At 36.3% G+C, this 19524-nt stretch overlaps 1 protein-coding gene across 10 annotated transcripts in view; it reads right to left on the minus strand.

Annotated features, from left to right (window-relative positions):
- BABAM2 (BRISC and BRCA1 A complex member 2) overlaps window positions 1-19524 on the minus strand; it is a 453662-nt gene that overhangs the window by 336952 nt on the left and 97186 nt on the right. For all 10 annotated transcript variants that reach the window (XM_057301324.1, XM_063594645.1, XM_003827124.5 and 7 more), the window contains one exon: window positions 14524-14618. In XM_057301324.1, the coding sequence (XP_057157307.1) occupies window positions 14524-14618 (95 nt within the window). The remainder of the gene's footprint in view (window positions 1-14523; window positions 14619-19524) is intronic.

The raw sequence follows: 19524 nt of genomic DNA on the forward strand, positions 1-19524 counted from the left end.
TAAATTTCTTTGTAGATAGCCATCTTAGGATTAAGTGGACTACCTGAATCTGAGTAATTACATTGATTAATATTTATATACTGAATATATTTAGCTTTTTTAAAAAAAACTTTATTGCAAAATATAACAAATATATGGACAAGTTCACAAAACAAAAATGAATACCTTAATTAATAACAATCACAAAATCAACATCTGTGAAACAGATGGAGCACATGTACAAAGCTAAGCTCATCAGCACATTCTATTCCCCAGAGCAATAATGTTCACAGATACAATGACCTATATGAGGAAAGTCAAGACAAGTCTCAATTCCAAGACTTTGTGATACCAGACTTTCTTTTCTTTGGAACTTGGTGTTGTGATGTTCACCTAGAAGTACTAGGAGATACTAGGAAGAGCCTAAGAGTAATATCAGCGTGAGCAGAAGGCAGAGCAAAGCCCTGATAACATTGTTTAAGCCCTAAAACTATTCGCACCCCAAGCTAGTTCTACCCCTGGTCTTTACTGTTATATGAATCAATAAATTCCTTTTTTTTTTTTACCTGTTTGATTGTATTTTCTGTCACTTGCATCTCATCAAGTTCTAACTGCTACAATTCATCATGTGATTGCCTTTCCTGAAGTAATTTCTTCTTCATTTGAACTCTGTTATTACCTTTCTGATACAGTTTGGACATTTGTCCCCTCCAAATCTCATGTTGAAATCTAACTCCCAATGTTGGAGGTGGGGCCTGGTGGGAGGTGTTTGGTGCATAGGGGCGGGTCTATCCTCATGGTAATGAGTGAGTTCTCACTCTGAATTCACATGAGATCTGATTGTTTGAAGAAGTGTAGCACCCCCCTCCTCTCTCTCTTGCTCCTGCTCTCACCATGTGATATGCCTACTTCCCCTTTGCCTTCTGCCATGATTGTAAGATCCCTGAGGCTCTTTCCAGAAGCAGATGCCAGCACTATGTTTCCTGTACAGCCTGCAGAACTGTGAGCCCAAATAGACTACTTTTCTTTATAAATTACTCAGTCTTACATACTATTTAATAGCAACACAAGAACACACTTTCTTTTTTACTTTGTATCACAGTTCCATCCTGCCTTATAGCATAACTGTCTGTAGCCATATTTTCTCCACTACTAAAGTGTGAGCATGGAGCACAGTGCCTAAATATGAGGTATTCAATAAACAGGTATTGAAGAAACTGTGAATGCATCAATGAATCATTCATTTTTGTATCCCTTGCACCTAGTGCAAGCCTTAAATATAATACAGGCTCAATACATGTTTGTAGTAGGAATTAACTAACAAAAAGGAATAATATCACAGGAAGGCAGACATCAGTACATACACAAATGGGATCTTAAAATAATCTTTCCTGGTGACTAGAATGATCCATGTGGAAGTAGATAAGAGTTGAAGACATCAGTAAAATCATGTTTCCCTTAATATAGGTACAGATGGCTACATAGACAAATATTTATAGATATGCACATTTCCTTGCTCTGTGGGCTGAAAGGACCTAAATAAAAGCAATGACATCCCAGTAGCAACAAGCACATCTGGCACTAAGATCTTGGTTTCTAAGACCTTTCTCCAATAAAAAGGACAAGGGATCCTTGGAGAAATGGCTGATACTAAGACTGGAGCAGGAAACTGACAAGATGAACCAAGATCATCTCATAGTGCCAGAAAGTAAGAAAATGCCACAAAAAAACACAAACAAATAAAAACATCTATAATGATGGGGGCATATCAAAGGAATATAGGAACCAAGTGGAAGAACTTCCAATGGCCAAAGCTGGAAGAATTTGAAGAACAAAATAAATAACATAGTATTGGACTGTAACCCAAAGTATAAAATAAATATCTATAAGTCCATACTGATACAAATAAATGATTGAATAAATTAATAAATGGAGAGAATAGACAAATCTTCCAGGCAGTAGAATTCCAAATAATTTATGTAGATATTGCCCTCAAAGAGGGCATAACTCCCACTTCTGTGGGTTGCACACAGTGAGACCCTTCCATAGTAAAGGATAAAAGGGGGAAAGAAAGAGTAGCTTTACAGGGTAGCAAACACTCCCTCAAGCCAAGTGATTAAGGTCAACAATAGTGCAAAGTCATATCAATAGTATGTGGCTATCAATATGACTTGATATGTGATGAAAATGGATTTGTACCTCTGAAGTCTTTCTACCAAAAGCCCATAACCATAGCCTAAACATGAAAAAAAATCAGACAAATCCCAACTGAGTGACATTCTATAAAATACCTGGCCAGACTCTGCAAAACCATCAAAGTTATCAAAAACAAGGAAAATATGAGAAACTGTCACAAAAGGAACCCAAACAGACATGAAGACTAAATGCAATGTGGAATCCTAGATGGTATCCTAGAATAGAAAAAGGACATTAAGAAAAAATTTTTAAAATCGGAATAAAGTATGGACTTTAGTTAATAATAATATATCATTACTGGTTTGTCGACAAATTGTCACAAATGTACCATAGTAATATAAGATATTAACAATAGGGGAAGCTGAATGTGGGGCACTTAGGAACTCTCTGCTCTCTGTACTGTCTTGGCAGCAATTCTATAAATCTAAAACAAAAATTCTAAAATTAAAACTTTATTAAAAGATAAATAGCCCTTCCCTCAAAAGATCCTGTATACCAAAAGCACACAAAGCAAGCTATTTGTAAGAACAGCCTTTGAAACAAGTGAAGAATATGAAATAATTAATTTAAAGATCCTGAGGGAATATAATCAACAAGCAACTACACATTCTTTTTAAATGTATAATAAAAGTCTGACTCCTCTGAAAAACTAATGTATACACATGAAGTTCATAACTATTTCAGGAAGCGTGCTTAACAGCAAGTGGCTAAAAAGGCATTAAAAATTTCTGAAATCCTTAGTACCATAAAGAAAAAAATATTATCCTCAAATCATGAACATCTCACAAAAGTTTCAATGTCTTGGTTAAATCATACTAGGAAGAAGGAAAACAAAACCTAAGGCTGTGGAAGTTTTTTAAAATCACAGCTTAGACTGGCAATGAATAATCCTTAGCACTGTATTCTAAACCCCTTACAATTCTACTTCAACCTACTTTTGTAACCGTATTTTCTACTATTTGCCTATGCAAACTACTCCAAGCCAACTGGCTTGCTCAGTGCTTCCAATATGCCATCCTTGGTATATGATGCTTCTCTGTACTTTTGTCCCCTGTCTACAGTGCCATCCCCCCATCTCTTGCCTTCTAAATCCTACTCCTGCTTGAAGAGTCAGCTAGAACCCTTCTTCTTCCATAAAGTCTCAGATCACCTTAGGTACAATAAGCACTACTTTCTACTTTATCAGACTTCTTGTACCATTAATGTGGCACTCAGCATATTCATTCATTAAAATAAAAACAAAAAAAAAATCTTAGTGTGCCTGGTACCACAAATAGATGTTAGGAAAACTAAAGACAAGTAAGATAATAGTCTCTGCCTTCAAGGTGTTCTCACAAATGTATAGAAGACAAAAAGGTAAACAAGCAATTACTAGACAGAATACAATGCTACAAAGGTGTATATAATGTGCTATGATAATATACTGTACTGTAATTTGCTACAGTATTTCCCTTTTAATGTCTAAGTCCTGATTCTCCAATTAAACCAAAGTCCTCTTGAAAGGTTGGTTCTCTATCTTCTACTCAATGCTATACATATATTAGCTAAAAACAATTTTGATGTTACTAAAACCTCCCTTTCTCCCTTACTTTCTTAAGAGAAACAAAGGTAAAAGCCTTGTTCACAGACAGTAGTCTTAAAATAACGAATTAATAGCTTTTTTAGTAAGTTATCAACCATAACCAACCATTAGTTATTCACAGTAAGGGGAAAGATGGTTAAGAATTCACAAGTAATCACCATTTCATTTAGATTCAAGTGGAACTCTCTATGAGTAACAAACAAAAATAAAGAAAAAGGACTGGTTTGAGATACATCTTTTATCTTCCTGCAGAGGTACTAGCAATCAGGAACAGATCAAAAGAACAGAAACCAATTTTAAAAGGTGCTTAAGATAAATCTGTAATGTCTTAGGAAAAATGCTTATGATAATATATAAAGTAAAAAAAAATTGAAAAATGTAGACAAACATATGTCCATGTGGCATAGGCAGAAAAACACCGGAAATAAAAATCTACTAAACTGTGAATATTCATCTTTAACTCATCTAGGGTTATAGACTGGTTTTTCTTGGTATTTACTTGTATTTCGAATGCTAATAATAATAATTATTATTATTTTTTTTTGTTTAAATCCAGCTCTTTGAAGGGAGTGATGGAGAGAACAGGAGGCGACAAAGAGCGGATGGATGACGAGAGACGACCAACCAAAGACAATGGGTAATCTTCAAAACTGATTAAATAACTCCTCTGGATACGCATTTTTTTTTCTTGAGGCTGAGTCTCACTCTGTTGCCCAGGCTGGAGTGCAATGGCATGATCTTGGATCACTGCAACCTCCACCTCCCAGGTCAAACGATTCTCCTGCCTCAGCCTCCTGAGTAGCTGGGATTACAGGTGCGCGCCACCATGCCCAGCTAATTTTTGTATTTTTAGTAGAGACGGGGTTTCACCATGTTGGTCAGGCTTGTCTCAAACTCCTGACCTCATGATCCACCCACCTCAGCCTCCCAACGTGCTCAGATTACAGGCCTGAGCCACCATGCCTGGCCCTGGATAAGCATATTCTTGAACTGCAATGGTTTATACTCAACTCCGTACCTCATTTTCCCAATAGCTGTTTTACAAATTCAATAGAGTAAATCAAAACTGGCAACATCTGCTAAATGTTATATTTGCCATTGGATTTCAAAAAATAACTTGGTTTGCCTTTTTTTATTTGTCTTAGGAGAGTGAATGTTTTTAATATACCTTGTTTGTGCTTTCAAGGTGCTCTGTTTTTCTACAACTGCGCTTTTAAAGCCTTGTTTATAACACATGCTTTCAAATTATATGTGTATGCATATGTGTATATATTAATACTCTTCTTAATCTATAATTAGCTATAATAGCAACACCTTTGGAAAACAGATGAAATCATAAATCTTAATTTTGAACCAGGGTTCTTCTACTGTCTTCCTTTAGGAAGTATATTTTTTAAAAAATAACATCAACTTTCTTCCTACTTCATAAAATGTTTCCCTGGCTGATGAAACAGACATGGTAGAAATACAGTAGTTTTTAGTCCATCAACACACAAACCAGTTCTCCACCAAAATTTCTAGTAATTTTCTCATATTCTCTTGGGTCATTTACTGATGATGCATCCTTTGATTACAAGCTGCATTCAACTCAAGAGAACCAGAGATGCCATGTTAACAATGCTTTATTTCTACCTTAGGAATATATATATTGGAAGTTAACACCTAGGTTTTCATATAAAAGGAAGAAGTACAGTTATCTTCATTTTAATAATTTGTTATTGAACATTTTATTAATATCAAACATTTTTATTAATTATTGATTAATTTTATTAATTCTGTATTCTTACCAAGGTGTAATACATGTACATTGTATTTTATGATCTGCTGAAGTCTTTTGTACTTTTGCTTTGAAAGTAAATTTTAAAATTATATGTTCTCAAAATATAATGGAGAGGACTTCCAGGTGGGACGAAGTAGCTCTGTACAGATCAGCACTCTCAATAAGAACAACTAGAAAGCTAAATAAAATATAGAAATCTATTTGAAGGCATTTGCTATCTATGGAAGAAATGAGAACTGGGAGGCTGAGAATCAAGAGGAGAAAACCTCAAGGAGAGGAGCTGATGTCTGCAGCTGCTCCTACCCTGGGGACATTTGCAAATCTAGGGTACGGGAGGGAGGCTGAGAATCCAGGCTATGCACAGTCACAAAACTGCTGCTGAGGCTTAGAGGAACCATTGGAGCTTTTGGCAGAGTGTTGAGAGACCTCAAACACGCAGCCAGCTCCCCTCAAGACTTTGATGAATTCTGGCGTAGCCCAGGTCAGAAGCTAAAAATTAAGAAAACGCCTCTGAAAAGCAGAGCAAAGCAATCAGCAGTCTTGTAAGACAACATTTAGAATTTGAGATCCACACTGCTTGTGTATTTAAATATTTGACAAACGACAGAGAATTCTATTCTGAAGTATGTTGTGGGCCAAGGCACTTAGAATTGTTTAGGAACACTGGCCACTCCAATCTCCCAAGTAAAACCCTGAAGAGCACTATCCCAGAACAGAAATGAACCAGAAGTAAACAGACTCTTACCAAAGCCATAAACTAGCTTCGACTCAGCAAAATCCCTGACTGGATTAAAGTGACCATCCAATCACATCAGCCTATGTCCCTATCAGAGGGGACAGTAAACCCTCTCTCTGGAAGAAGACTGCGTTATCTGGAGCCTCTGTAGTTTTTTAACTGGAATGTCTGACATTCACTCAAAACTACCAGAAACACCAAAAACAGAACCACATGATGGATAACCAAGAAAAAAGCAAACGAAACACACACAGAAAAATCAAAGGATATTCCAGATATTAAAATTAGCTCACATGGACTGGAAAACAAATACAATTAACACAAGCAAGAAAGTGGAGAAAGCCATTTAGATATAGATGAAAAGATAAGTTAACCAGATAATTGGAATTTATAGAAAATAATCAAATAGAATTGTAAAACTGAAGAACATATTCTCTAAAATTAAGAACTCATGAGGGGCCAGGTGCAGTGGCTCACGCCTGTAATCCCAGCACTTTGGGAGGCCGAGGTGGGCAGATCATGAGGTCAGGAGATGGAGACCATCCTGGCTAACATGGTGAAACCCCATCTCTACTAAAAATATAAAAAAATTAGCCGGGTGTGGTGGCGGGCGCCTGTAGTCCCAGCTACTTGGGAGGCTGAGGCAGGAGAATGGCGTGAACCTGGGAGGCGGAGCTTGCAATGAGCCGAGATCGCGCCACTCCACTCCAGCCTGGGCAACAGAGCAAGACTCCATCTAAGAAAAACAAACAAACAAAAAAGAACTCATGAGGATGGGTTTAATAGGAAAAATAATAAACTGGAAGATAAGTTTGCCATTATCTAGTTGTGCTATTCATTCATTTATTGCCTCTCATCTCCCAAAGCCATTCTGCTTTACCCTGTTTATGAAGCGGGGGCCAGACCCTGTAAACATTTTTCTTCTGCCAGTGGGTGCAGTGTTCAGCTTGTCAACAGAGAGTGATGGAGGAACAGTGCAAGGCACAGCAGAGGGAGGAGCTTCTTATCCTGGTTCTGTGTACTTTCCTCCTTGCTCCCACGGTGCTGCCAGAGCCATGCAGAAGACCTATTAGTGCTCATCCTCCAGCCTGTTTCACTGAAACCAGCCCATTTCCACTTTGCCAGCTCTGGCTTACCAGCACCCAGTAGGCCACCTGCACCAATTCTGGCCCACAGCACCCCAGTGAAGGTCTTCATCTTCCCGTAGCCTGCAGCCACACCCTCTCCGACAAGGAGGTAAGAATCTCAGCTGTGACGGGGTGTGATGGGGGAAAGGGTCTTCAAAGTTTGTTCCTCTCCCTTAGCTCTAGAATAGCTGCTCCCTACAACTGCTAGTCTTGCATTCTTTAGAGATCTCCTTTACCCCTTTAGGTAAGTAATTCTCTATATTAAATTTTCCCTATTCAAATTACTGCTATGGGTTCTGTCTCCTGACTGGACCCTAACTGATAAACTAATAAAGTTGAGAAACCTCAAACTGTCCTATTATCTATACTATATGACCCAGCAAGTCCACCCTTCAATACACAGCCATCAGGAATGGATACATGTGCATTAACCAAGACATGTACAAGAATGTTCACAGTAGCAATATTCACAACAGCAAAAAAACTGAAAATAACCTAAGTGTCAATCAATAGTAGAATGGATAAACTGTGGTATGCTCATACAATAGAATACTATCAGCAATGAGCATGAACAACAACCAAAGTAACTACATGGATGACACTCACAAATAAATATTGAGTGAAAGAAGACAAGCACATAGTTTGATTCCATTTGTATGAAGATCAAAGAGAGGCAAAAATAATGATGACATCATAAGTCTGCATAGTGTTTACTCTGAGGCAAGGTGGTCATAGTGATGGAACAGGACATGAGTGAGGCTTCTGGATGTTGGAAATATCATTTCTTGATCTAGGTGCTACTTACACAGGTGTGTTTACCTTTTGGAAATTCACCATGCTATACACGTGATTTATACACTCTTCTGTATAAATGTTATTTGTTAATAATAGTTACCTAAGAGAGATATATTATTCATAAAAAATCAAATAATATGTTTCCACGTTCCTGGTACTTACCACACATACATGGATATGGTAAAGTGCCCCTCTCCATGTTCCCACAGTACTCTGTACATATACCTCTATCTCCACACTTGTCACCCTGTGCTATAATTCTGCTTATCTGTCTTGAGCACTATGTTCAGCTTCAGGGCTAAGGACAAGTGCTTTATAGGTCTCAAATGAGGCATCAAATGGAGATTTGAAAAATGAGAAAACATTCTATTTTAAAATATGTTGTAGGCCAAGGCACTTAAAAGTGTCTAGGCATCGAGCACCATCCATCGGGATAGCGTTTTTCAAGTGTGTGACATGCAGTCCATTTCAGCTTAGTGCATTCTTTGTATATATTTCGTGTATACTGGGGATGGGAACTATTTTGCAAGGACACATTCAGAAGATGTCCTTCTGTAGGTAGTACAGTGAAGAGCACAGGAGGAAAAGTGACAAGGTGTTGGTACTCTTACGTTCTACGCAAGCAGAACAGTCACTGAAGGACTCATACAACCAGTGACTAATACCTGCAGTAGCATTAGGTTCACTACCCTGAAGATGCTTGTCCCAAACACTAAATTACCCTCAGCTTCCTCAAACCGGGAAGTCAGATAGCAGTGGTTTCCAATCTACTATAATTGCAACATGCTTTTCTCATTTAAATTTATGATCCACCCTTCCTCCTTTATGCAACTTCATTTTAAGTTAAAGTGAATTATCATTATTACCTTGGGGGTAAAGAATTTCATAATATCCTTTGAGGGAGATGAACATACCACAACATACCACAGGGTGTTACAAAACAAAGGCTGAAAATCATAGTTTCAGAGGTTCTGTTAACTGATTTTATTTTTATCCCTCCAAATTTCTCTAAAACTAAATTTTTTTTCTACTTTTTAAAATTTTAATCTTAAGTGTATTTTCTAGTCCTGGAAAGCTGCAAGTCCCTTAAGGGATACAGAACCTTAAAGGAAATCTGTTCATCTAACAAACATGTATTGTATACCCCTACATACCAGGCACTCTTCAAATTACCAGGACATAGCAGTGAACAAATTCCACTCTCTCCTGAAGCTGCCAATCCAGTGAAAAGACAAGGATGACTCATTATCCCAGTTTGCCTGGGACTGCCCTTTTTTAACTCTGAATGTCCTGCATCCCAGAAAACCCCTCAGTCCAGGGCAAATCAAGGCAGTTGGTCACCCTGGCAGAGACAGACACCAAACAAGCAACCAAAAATCATCAAATGATGATAAGTGCTTTGAAGAAAACAGACCACAACAAAGATGAGAATGTACAGAAGAGAGTATTGCTATTTTGCATAGGGATGTCAGGGAAAGCCTCTCTGATATAATGACACTTCAAGAAAGGAGAGAACAAGCCATTCAGGTAAGTGCAGGAAGGGTTACAGGTAGAGTGAATAAAAAATGGTCAATAGCAAATGAAAAGGCCCTAAGGTGGGAGTGTGTTTAGAATGTCTGAGGAATGGCAAGGATGCCTCTGTGGCTGGAAAGGGCTGAGCAAGGAGCAAAAGAGCAAAAGAGAAGAAGTTCAAGTTAAAGAAGCAATTGGGTGACAGCTATAGCATAACCTACCCATCACTTAACTTCTTCTAGATTATTTTAATCCCACAATTCCAACCTACAATAATTTTCCTTTTTTATTATAATGGAGACTCCATCTTAATTTATTGAACATCCTCTCTTCTCACATCATATATTGTACGTGAAAAACAGTATTTAACTACCCCATAGCATTGCTTTTGTTTCAATTATTCCAACATTTTAATTATATACTACCTGTATTTGCTTTTAGATATCTATATCTTACCTCCCTAAAATTTATTGATGGATTGATTGAGAGACAGGGTACTAGGATTACAAGTCATGAGCCACTGCACCCAGCCACCTCCATAAAATTTAGACTTCTTGAGGTCAAGTTCCATATTGAACAGTGTTCAATGCACAGTATACAAGCAATAAATACTAATGGATATGACTCTTTGTCTTTTGTTTATTTTTATGCTCAGAATAAAGAACTCTTACAACTGAACAATAAAAGACAATCCAATTTTTAAATGGGCAAAGGATCTGAATAGACATTTCTCCAAAGAATATATACAAATAGCCAATAGGCACATGAAAAGATGCTCAGTATCACTAGCCATCAAAAGAAGCACAAATCAAAACTACAGTGCGATACCACTTCATTTGTGGGTATGAGATACCACTTCATACCCACTAGGATGGCTATAATAAAAAAGACATAATAGCAAGTGTTGCTGAGAATGTGGAGAAACTGAAACACTCATACACTTCTGGTAAGAATGTAAAATGCCACAGCCACTTTTGAAAACAGTTTGGTATTTCCTCAAAAAGTTAAACATAGAGTTACCATTTGACCCTGCAATTCCATTCCTAGAAATATATCCAAGAGAAATAAAAATATCCACACAACAGTAGTTACAATAGGTAAAATATGGCAACAACCTGTAAGTCTATCAACTGATGAATGGATAAATAAAATGCAGTATATGCACACGATGTAATCATATTTGGCAATAAGAAAATAAAACAGTAATACATGCTTCATTGAAAACAATATGCTAAGTCAAAGAGGTCAGTAACAAAGGACAACATATTACATGATTCCATTTATATGTAATGTCCAGAATAGGCAAATCCATAGAGACAAAATGCAGATAAGTTGCTACTTTGGGTGGTGGTGGATCAGGGTGGGAATATAGGGAAGTGACTGCTAATAAGTTTAAGGTTTCTTTTTGGGATTATGACAAGGTTCTAAATTTGTGGTGATAGATGCAAGCTGCACAATTCTGTGAACATACTAAAAACAATTGAATTACACACTTTAGGTGAATTGTATGGCATATAAATTGTCTCAATAAAGCTGTTACTTAAAAAAACTTTTGAACTGTCTCCAGAATGGAAAATAATACTTCACTGGAAATAATGTTAAGCAAAGGCAAACAGCCTTCTGTTGGAAACATTACTATAAAAGATGGATTCAATCAGTGGTTCCCAGTAACAACTCAGAGAAATCATAAAAATAGCCCAGAGAATTTAATAAGTTCTTGGGCTCCCCAAAGGATACAATTCAGTAGGTCCAGTAATCTGTATTTTTAAAAGGCTTTTCAATTTATTTTAATGTATATCTAGAATTGGGACCCACTGAACCATTAATGTCCTAACTCAATGATTTTATGAGAGTTTACCTTTGCTATCTATGAGATACCTCTCTATCTAGTATTTTCCATTTATCTGAAAATCTCAAGTTCCTTAATGGAACTCACCTCCCTAAATGAAGAGTCTGAGTTTAGAAAGAGGTGGCCTCATTGGATGGATCACAGCACGTCACATATTCCTATTAACCTTATGTGTGTCCTTTACTTAAGCTACCTCAAATCCTTTTTTTTTCCCAGAAACGATTTGATTTAAATAAATTGAATAAATAAAAGATTATATATATTACATATATTCTCTAAAACTACATTTCTCAAACTGAGACACATTGAAGAGTCATTTTTTTCTCAAATATTTATAATTTAATATATTTTTGTTTTAAAAATACAGGTATATTACAGAATCAAATATAAAATTTTCATGAATTTTTAAGATAAAACCCAGAAACTTCAAAGAAATTCCACACTTGCCACAGGAACTACTTTAGACTACATTCCCAGGTTCTAAGGGTATATACTCATGCCCTTCTGCAAGGCATACTTCAGGAAAAATCCAAGAAATCTAGGCATTCTGTTTTCCACTCCATGGGTGATGAAATTTGTATTCCCCCTTCATTCAGAACCATATGTAGACTAGTCAGGTTATTAATGATTGTGCTCTGAGCACTACAGGAAGGGGAAAAATGTCTGAACTGAATCCAAGAATTAAACCAAAATCTGTTAACAAGTGAGTGAAAAATCTTTCAGAGACAAGCTACACTCAGAGAAATGTCTGCTGGGGATCAGGCCTTGTAGTTAACCTGTCTGGTGTTTTAATCAGACAACAATAACCATCAAGAGCAACCTTCAGAACTATTTGGACATCGCCCAGCTAGTGGAGGGTATGCTCTGGTTGCTTATCTGGGCTTGCTCAGCCCACTGATCCATGAAGAAGCCCTGGGTAGTCTACCCAAGGCCGTAGATGAACCATCACTAAGGAGAAGGTGTTCCCCTAGATTTGCAATCTTTCACTTAGATCTAGTGCTTTGATTTTTTTGGCTATTCTTTTTCAGCTATATTCTCAAAACATTTGTGATAACTTCACTCAGGGACTAGACATCTTAAGAGTGGTGTTATAATATCAGGTCTGACACAGAATTATATAAATCTAGGTCAATTTCCTCAATATTAAAATGGAAGATTAGAATAAAATGAATCTTAAGATCCTTTCTAGCATTTAAATTCTACACTTACACAATACTTGCCAAATATTAAAGATATGTGCTATGAATTTTAAATGCAATTTCAAAAAAAAAGAAGTTGTAAACATGACTTTTTTATTCTTTCCATTATGCTGTTTCTTCTTGCATCACCCTAGCTCAAAGCCCTTTCTCCCTCCACTGAATTTTTACAACTATCCTCAATTCTGGTCTTCGATCTCTCCTTATTCCATTATATTGACCACACTGCTATTAGATGATTCTCCCTTCATCATTTCCTTCAATGGCTCCTAGCCCAGCATTCAATGTGCCCCACAGTCTTCTCCCAATTTACCTTTCTAACCTTGTCGATCCCTTCCTTATATTGACTTACATTTCAGCAAACCTGTCAGTGCCTTCTGAAATACATTAGACAAATCCTAGCTTCTTCCAATGTGCTTATGTCATTCCCCCAATGTGCTTATGTCATTCCCCCACCTGAAATACTCTTTGTCATACCTCCCACTTTTGTTCCATTCTTCAAGAATGAGTACAAGTCTCGCCTCAACTACAAAGCTTTTTCTAACCACCTTCTTTAAATTCCTGAGGCACTTAGCCTGGAATACATCTTTGGCATCCAGCATATGCCACCCTCCTCTGGGCAGACTTAATACAGAAGAAGTCTGTGGTGAAATCTCCGTGTCATTTTTTTTTCCAGGTTTAAGACTCTCAGCTTTAATATGGGGTGAATACGTAACACGCAGCATCTAAAGGGGCCATATTGAACTCAGATTTTTTTAATTTAAAAAATTACAGCTGATGTTCAATTATTAGAAACTTCACCACGAATCCACCTTACTCTTGCCAACAATATTTTTACAGCTATGTTCTAATGTTTAAGACAATACTTTAGGTTTGGGTTACTACTTCCTGTTTAATACCTTTAAAGGGTGGAAGCAGGGCAAGAGTTCAAAGTAAGTCATCAAAACTTTTAACAATAAAACTTGAATAAGACAAAAAATTTCCAGGAAACAAAACTAAGAGTATAGTTTTGAACAACTATAAAACCTCTTCTAGTATAGGTATCATACCAAACTCAAATTTGAGAAGAAATAAAAAGAGACATTTTGTCTGGTCAGAACCATTTAAACAAAATGGCATGTGTTTTTCTCCATCCACCATGCAAAACACACAACTTTTTTAGTAAGTACATATGCTTACTAAAGCATATCCACCACCCTTTCCCTAATGGTGAATATTTCTGCTTTAATTCCAGAAACATTTTATTTCAACTACAAAGTTTCTGGTGTTGCTTGATAAAGAACACTTAATCTGGTCTTTACCCTTCTGATAACAATACTGAGATACTGAGATAATGCGGATACAAGTCCAAATTTGCCACTTTCACTTCTATATAAAAATGGCTTCTTGAAGAGCCAAAAAACACTCTCCTAACGAGCCCTGTAACGAAGTGTTAGTAAACATTAGAAAATTGATTGCAGGCATGATATATTATGTTAAAACAAAGAAAATATTTTCAACATGTCTCTTTAAACTGAAGTAAAAATATTTCAACCAATATGCTAGAGACTTTCATTAATTCGAAATACTCTGAAACTAAACAGCAATGAAAAAAACCTCTTATTTAACTACTATGGCACATAAAGAGTTCCATCTATTTCACAGGACAGAGAAAAGAGGGGTGGGAAAAAAATGCAGATGTGTGACAAATCTATCTGTTAAGCAACTGCTGAAAGCCAATTTTGTTTTCTTCACCAAAGAAAGATCATTCAAGCAAGTCTGCAGTACTCACCTGCAAAGCTGAGGGGTCTGGCAGGAATTCAGCATCTTCTCCAAAGATAAAATCGGGAGGCAGTTCTGGGTATTGGGCATTGAAAATGATATCCCCTGAAATAAAAGAAAATGACAGGTCCTTTTTATTTCCTTTCTAAGTATGAATATTCTGAAGACTGTATCAGAAAAACTTCTAAAAGAAATTTACATTAGTTTAAGACAACCATTTGAAAAGCACTTTCCAGATGATTAATTCTTCAAATAAACTGATATCTTTTTTTTTTTTTTTTTGAGACAGGATCTCACTTTGTCATCCAGACTGGAGTGCAACGGTGTCATCTTGACTCACTGCAGCCTCAACCTCCCAGGCTCAAGCAATTCTCCCATCTCAGCCCCCCAAGGAGCTGAGCCTACAGGAACATGCCACCATGCCCAGCTAATTATTGTATTTTTATTAGAGATGGGGTTTCGCCATGTTGTGCAGGCTGGTCTCGAACTCCTGAGCTCAAGCGATCAACCCACCTCAGCCTCCCAAAGTGCTGGGATTATAGGTGTGAGCCACTATCCCAGGCCTGCTATCCTTTTTTAATTTAACATCCACAACAAGCAATCAAAAAAGCTTTATCTCCAAGTACACTGTGAATGTAAATATCCAAGGAGAAAAGTAGAAGCAGCCACATCCAAAATATGTACTGATTATTTTTACAGGTAACATTACTGTCCAATCACTGCCTGCTAATTAATTAGTAAGCCTTTACGAAGACTGATTCGGTATAGACACAGTCTTTGCCTTGCAGAAATTAAACATACATACCTTTTGTATAATGGAAAGAACATATAGCTTATAGTTCACAAAAACTTAGATTTATATCCACAAGGTCTCCTCATTATTTATTAGCTCAAGTGATCCTGAGCAAGTTTTAACTTCTTTAGACTTCAGTTTCTTCATCAGTAAGAAGTAGATATAATAGTACTAATGTCACAGATTTATTGTGACGATAAAAAGAGATGGCATGCCTAGCAGTGTCCAGCATATAGTAAGTTCTCGACATGTGATAATGGAAGTATTACTTTTGTTTTGAAACATAAGACAAATTTACAAAGTCTCATTAGCAAATTTAGATTGCAAGTTCTTCTACCTGTTTCTTTTCTGAATCCTTCTGTAGCTCCCTTTTTTCCTCTGCTCATCCCAAGAATCAGCTCTTATCATTATGCTAATACTAACAAGTAGATTAGTTTATCCACAATCTAACACACATATTGAGTTGTAATGTATAAAAATATGTATACTTGTGTACATGTATACCACCTCTGTACACATACATACATAACAGCTTTATCAATCCAATCATTTTTACTGCTCAAACAGTATCTATAAAATTTTATCCAAATGTAAACATTTAAACTTCAGTTCTCATTTGAGTCCTTAAATATCTATGTACTAGGCATTTCAATGTCAAACTCAGCAAGACTAAAACATGATGATGACTCTCCCTTTTCTCACTCCTCTCGTTCCCTGATTCCATGCTAAAACTTCAGTGTCATCTTCAAACTTTCATACACCCTGTATACTCTTAGAAAATAAGTCATCTCAATTTTTCCTCCAAAATGTCACTCATATGGATTTTTCCTACTGTTAACAGCCCCTTCCAGGCCCAGATCACCTAGTCCATACATTCACTCATCCACCGAATAAATATTTGAACTTTGCCATAGCCACTATGATAGGCATTAAAGATCAAACAAAAAAAAAACCCTGCTATTAAAAGCTGACAGACTAAAGAAACTCAATCATTATCATACCTTTTAAAATGATCTCCTAATACTAGCTGCCCTCCAGTCCATAATACATATTATCACCAAGTAAATATTCTTAATGTGCTATTTTGTCCCAAAACTTCCTAACTCAAGAAACTTAAATGAGTCTCTAATATCAAATGGAGTAAAAGCAAATTTTTCAAACTGATATCCACCCTTCTCTTTATCTACAAGCCTGTCTTTTCTTCCAGTCAATATGATCTGCTCAATGCCCTCCAAATACTATGACATCAAATACTATATCTCTCTCCTTGCTCAGTTCTTACCATCCTTTATGAGCCGACTAAATTGTCTCTTGTATGAAGCCTACCCTAATAAATCCAGAACACACAGATCATTGTTACTTCTGAAATTAAAATCCTGACTAGTTATGCCATTCACTTTAGTATTTAGTTGTAAGTAGTCTTATATTGTTTTATTGCTCTATTAATTTTAAAAAATCATAATAAACACAAGCTACCTGTGAGATACTGTGACACGCCGTGTCAATACAAAGATATTTATTCTCAAGGAGCTCATGTTTAGTGAGGGATATAAGACATAGACCCAGAGCCACAAATACACAGCGGTACAAGGTGAGTACATATAATTGATCTTCCTAATTAAATTGTAAGCATCCAGAGAACAGACATGTTTTTATACTTATTTAATGTTTCTGACAGGGGAAAGTACAGCACAAATAGAATATATTCAATAAACACTCAATAAATTAAAGAAATTCTATTCTCTGAACTGAACGTCTAAGTGCTGAAAAAAATCTTCAGTGAAGAATAAGGCATAGCAACAAACATATGAAAAAATGCTCAACATCACTCATTATCAGGGAAATGCAAATCAAAACCACAATACGATTACCACCGTACTCATGCAAGAATGGCCATAATCAAAAAAATATTAATAATAGATGTTGGCAGGGATGTGGTGAAAGGGGACACTTTTACACTGCTGGTGGGAATGTAAACTTGTACAACCACTACGGAAAACAGTGTGGAGATTCCTTAAAGAACTAAAAGTAGAAATACCATTTGATCCACAATCCCACCAGTGGGTATCTACCTGGAGGAAAAGGAGTCATTATACAAAAAAGATACTTGCACACGCATGCTTATAGCAGCACAATTCACAATTGCAAAACTATGGAACCAGCCCAAATGCCCATCAGTCAACAAGCGGATAAAGAAATTGTAGTTACACACACACACACACACACACACACATCATGGAATACTACTAAGCCATAAAAAGAAACAAAATAATGGCATTTGCAGCAACCTGGATGGAATTGGAGACAATTATTCTAAGTGAAGTAACTCAGGAATGGAAAACCAAACATTGTATGCTCTCAGACATAAGTGGGAGCTAAGCTTTGAAGATGCAAAGGCATAAGAATGACTTAATGGACTTTGGGGACTTGAGGGAAAGGGTGGGAGGAGGTGAGGGATAAAAGACTACACATTGAGTACAGTCTACACTACTCTGGTGATGGGTGCACCTAAATCTCAGAAATCACCACTAAAGAACTTATTCATGTAACCGAACACGACCTGTTCCCCAAAAACCTACTGGAATAAAAAACAAAAATAAAATAAAATGTAAGAAATGCAACACACAAAAAAAACTAAAAATAAAATATATTTTTATTTCAAAAAAGAAGAAGAAGGCATAGCAAAGTCACTCCTGGAGCTTCTGTAGGGAAGAAATTTAAACAAGAAAATGTATCCTTCAGAAGACAGGTATAAAACTAAATTATCAAAAGTAGTACAACCACCACCTCTCACCCTAGCCACTATCATCATCTCAGATGATCAACTGTATCTACAATAAATCATAAAATTCAAAAGTGCTAACTATAAGGCATTAACTCAAGCCTTGGCTAAAAAGCACAAGTAGAGATAATATGAATGTCCTGATTACTCATTCTTTCAAATATACGCAGCAAGCATATTCTTTAGGAAGGAACATACTTTAGAGATGTGTTTTTAAAAGTCCTATAGTTGGCTTACTTTAGTTACTTTAGGAAAAAAAATCAAAAAGTTAACAGAGCAAAGATATCAAAGTTTTGAAAAATGCCAATCTAGGATCTATTGTCCCTTGACATTCTAAAAATAAATAACACGCTAAATTCCAATAAAAGAAATTTTATCACTTTTGCTGCTATAGAAGAATGGCTGCATTTTCAAGTTCACAAAGGAACACTGCTAGTAATAAATATTTCCAAACTGGTAAACATTGAAAAAATCTACTTAAAGGAATATCCATTCTGGTTGATTCTATTCAACATTATACTGGAGGCTCTAGCAAGAACAATTTGGCAAAAAAAAAAAAAGGAACAAAATGTATCTACATTGGAAAAAAGCAAAACTATCTCTATCCACAGATGACATAAATCTTGCATGTAAAAAATCCCAATGAATCCACACAAACAATGAGAACTAATAAACAGCTTCAGCAAGGTTGCAAGATACAAGATAAATGTACAAAAATCAACCGCATTTCTGTACAACAGTAATTAACGATCCAAAAATAATTTTTTAAAATTCCATTTACAATGAGATCAAAAGGAACAAAATACTTAGGAATAAACTTAACAAAAGAAGTATAAGAAATGTACACTAGCAACTACACAACATTGTTGGAAGAAATTTTAAAAGGCCTAAATAAATGGAAAGACATCTCATGTTTGTCAACTAGAAGACTTACTATTGTTAAAATGGCAACACAACCCAAGTTGATCTGTAGATCCCATGCAATCCCTACCAAAGCCCTAGCTGGACTCTTTGCAGAAATTGACAAGCCAATCCTAAAAATCATATGAAAATGCAAGGGATGCAAATAGCCAAAGAAATATTTAAAAATAATTTGCAGGCGTTCTCAATTATAAAAGTTGTTACAAAGCTACAGCAATGAAGACAATATGGTGCTGGAATATGGATAGGAATACAGATCAATGGAACAGAATTCAGAGTCCATAAATAAACCTTCAAATTTATGGCCTACTGATTTTTGACAAGGGTGCCAAGACAATTTAATGGGGCAAAAAAGTATTTTCATCATCTCACACTCATTAGAAGAGCTACTATCAAACAAAAAAATAACAAGGGTGGGTGAGAACATGAAGAAATTGGAACCCCTTGGAAGTGCTGGTGGGAATGTAAAATGGTACAGCCACTATAGAAAACACAGTGGTAATTCCACACAAAAA

The sequence above is a fragment of the Pan paniscus genome, chromosome 12 (genome assembly GCF_029289425.2).
Source record: "Pan paniscus chromosome 12, NHGRI_mPanPan1-v2.0_pri, whole genome shotgun sequence".
NCBI lineage: Eukaryota > Metazoa > Chordata > Mammalia > Primates > Hominidae > Pan > Pan paniscus.